We start from the raw sequence: 2,675 nt of genomic DNA on the forward strand, positions 1-2,675 counted from the left end.
ACTTTTCCAGAACTGTGTCTGTGTCAGTATTTTTCATCAGAACAAACTGAAGCTAAACATCCTGCTGCTTCCTTTAAAACTCTCATTAAATAAGATGCTGTCCTCCATCAGTAAGGGAACTTAGTTGATAGTTATTGGGGTTGGCACGCGAGGAGATTGTTGATTCTGAAGGCAGATGGAGGGTGAATTACACAGATAATCTGGGATTCGAGAGGTTAAGAGCGTTTATGACAATGGGCCCATGTGAGCTCTGTGTGCTTTGAAAAACTTTAACCAAATCAGCTTAAAGTCAACAGTCAGCAGGGCCTCTTCTTATTCCTACTTATGGTTGGGCCTTCTCCACCTGGACATTGGAATTCGAACATCCACCTTACGCTTCACTTCACATCATGTAAGGCTGTTTGAATCTAAACTGCTGGTGTACTGACCTGTTCGGGAGCCACAGGGTTATGCACTATGCTGTGAGAGTTAAAGCCACCACCAGTCACACATGAGCAGCAGCAACACCAGAGCTTGTGATATCATGGAAAAAGGCAATTTGACATATTTGATTTAAAATTAAAAAAAATGAAAGCACATTGTTGCCATAAGGAGGGACATCTTTTTGTCCCGGATTAAAAATGTATTCCAGTGTAAATGAGACCATTAGAAAATCCTCATTAAGTTCATCATCACTTTTAACCCTGTTATGTTGCACCGATGAGCTACACCTCTAATTGCCTCCACTCAGGATGGAAGTTATATTTTCACTCCGTAAAAACTACTGTTCTACAAAACGTGGTGGAAAAAAGATCCCACATCTTTATGACGTGATCCAGCAAATTAAAATGTGGTTTCATACACTGACTGGGGGAATGTACTCTACTTGATTTTAAGTTCATTCTCAACATTTTGACTTAAATCTCGAAATTTCCACTGGTTTGTGATTTTATTCCCAACAATTCAACCGAATTCTCGACATTTCATCTTAATTTCCAACATTGCAACTTAATCCTTTTCTCTAATTTCTTTCAGCATTATTCTCAACAGTTCATCTTAATTTTCAACATTAATTCTTCCTCCGATCTATTTCAATATTATTCCGAACATTTTGATTTTATTGTTGACATTTTGACATTCTTCTCTGTCTAATCCTAATACTCTTCCTTGGACGTCCTCTCGGGAGAATGTTGGTGTCTTTGAACATCTCTACAGGTGTGATGAAAACCCCTGTGTGAAGAGCCTTTACAGCTGTATGCAACATTTACATGGTGCCACTGTGGTATTGACACTCCAGACCGAATCACAACTAAAACAATTGAAGTATCAAGTATTTTTCAGTAATATTGGACAAACTTTGCTTTTATGTTGGATGAAAATGAGATTGAACATGAGTGACTCTAAACCACATTTAATCTCCATCACTTTATAAGTTAAAACAGTCTTTAAAAAGTATAAAGTGCTGCTTCAGTTTTTTGTATTTTCTTTTTAAAGGTCTGAAGCCTTTTTTAAACATCACCAACACATGATCAGTTCAGTTCTACTGCAGCTGTTTCACCAGCTCCGCGTCCATCTCACAGTCTGAACTCTGGTGCACCTTCAGCGCATTTCCTCCTCCGAGCTTCACCTTCGGTTTAAAGGGCTCAGACAGCAGCTCCTTCTGGATCCTCTGCTCCCTCCGCCTCCTCAGCAGAGCCAGGATCTCCCTCCTCTGATCGGCCATGGCCTCGTACCGCTGCCTCTCCTCCCGTTGCTGCCGCAGAGCCGGGGCGCTCGGTGTCTCCGAGGCACTGGAGGTCCGGGCTCCTGCAGCCGCGGTGCTGCCGCGCTGCGGCCGGGACACCGGCAGCCTCTGTCGGATGTCAGCCGACAGCAGCAGCCGGGACTCGAGCGGCGGCAGCATGGACATGGAGCTCCACAGCTGCCGGGCGTGGGACACGTCCTCCGGAGCAGAGCCGTCAAACACCGTGAAGAATTGATCCAAGTCCTCCGGGTGAACAGACATGTTTTTAGGAGGAAGAAGGAAAGTGATGTTGTTAGGTGTGGTCACCATAGTAACGAGACTAACAGCAGACCAACAGGAACCGTTGTTACATCTTCCGCAAATTCATTTCAAAATAAAAGTAGACTTAATTGGCTAATAAGGAAAATGTTTCAATATAATTTAGCGATCAGATAATGGAATGGATAATGGAATAAAAAGTGCAATGTTTCCCTCTGACGTGTATTAGAGTCACATGAAGATAGAGAAAAAGGATTTACTCAACCACCTAAATGTTTTACTTTAGAAAATATAATTAGTTACTTTTGACTTACTTTACAAAATCATTACTTAGTAATAACCATTAACAATGATTTGTTATACATATGTTTGGAACCTCTAGAAATAGCTGGAAAAACGTATACATACATTGTATTTAAGTACAATACTTGAGTTAATGTGCTCAGTTGTTTTCCACCACTTGTAACTAGATGTACTTATTAGTTTAGCAAATATATCAGACTGGGCCTCTCTATACATGCTCATACAATTCAAGACTCTTAATTTGAAGGCATATGATGCTCCACCCCCAGGTGTTGCAGGCCGGTTAAACGTGTGGAAGAGGAAGCACATCATCATCATCATCATCATCACCATACTCCTCATCATCACTTCATTTACCTGACATGATTCTCACATTTCCCTGGAGTTGAGC

At 41.6% G+C, this 2,675-nt stretch overlaps 1 protein-coding gene across 1 annotated transcript; it reads right to left on the reverse strand.

The window, feature by feature from the left end:
- Positions 1-1,308: 1,308 nt before the first annotated feature.
- On the reverse strand, positions 1,309-2,037 carry hoatz (HOATZ cilia and flagella associated protein). The gene is made up of 2 exons (XM_034592420.1): positions 1,506-2,037; positions 1,309-1,475 (listed from the first exon to the last, which is right to left on the reverse strand). The coding sequence occupies exon 1, from the start codon at positions 2,030-2,032 to the stop codon at positions 1,520-1,522; it is 513 nt and encodes a 170-aa protein (XP_034448311.1). The 5' UTR covers positions 2,033-2,037; the 3' UTR covers positions 1,309-1,475; positions 1,506-1,519.
- Between the last annotated feature and the right edge of the window lie 638 nt (positions 2,038-2,675).

This window comes from Hippoglossus hippoglossus, chromosome 8 (genome assembly GCF_009819705.1).
Source record: "Hippoglossus hippoglossus isolate fHipHip1 chromosome 8, fHipHip1.pri, whole genome shotgun sequence".
Taxonomy (NCBI): Eukaryota; Metazoa; Chordata; class Actinopteri; order Pleuronectiformes; family Pleuronectidae; genus Hippoglossus; species Hippoglossus hippoglossus.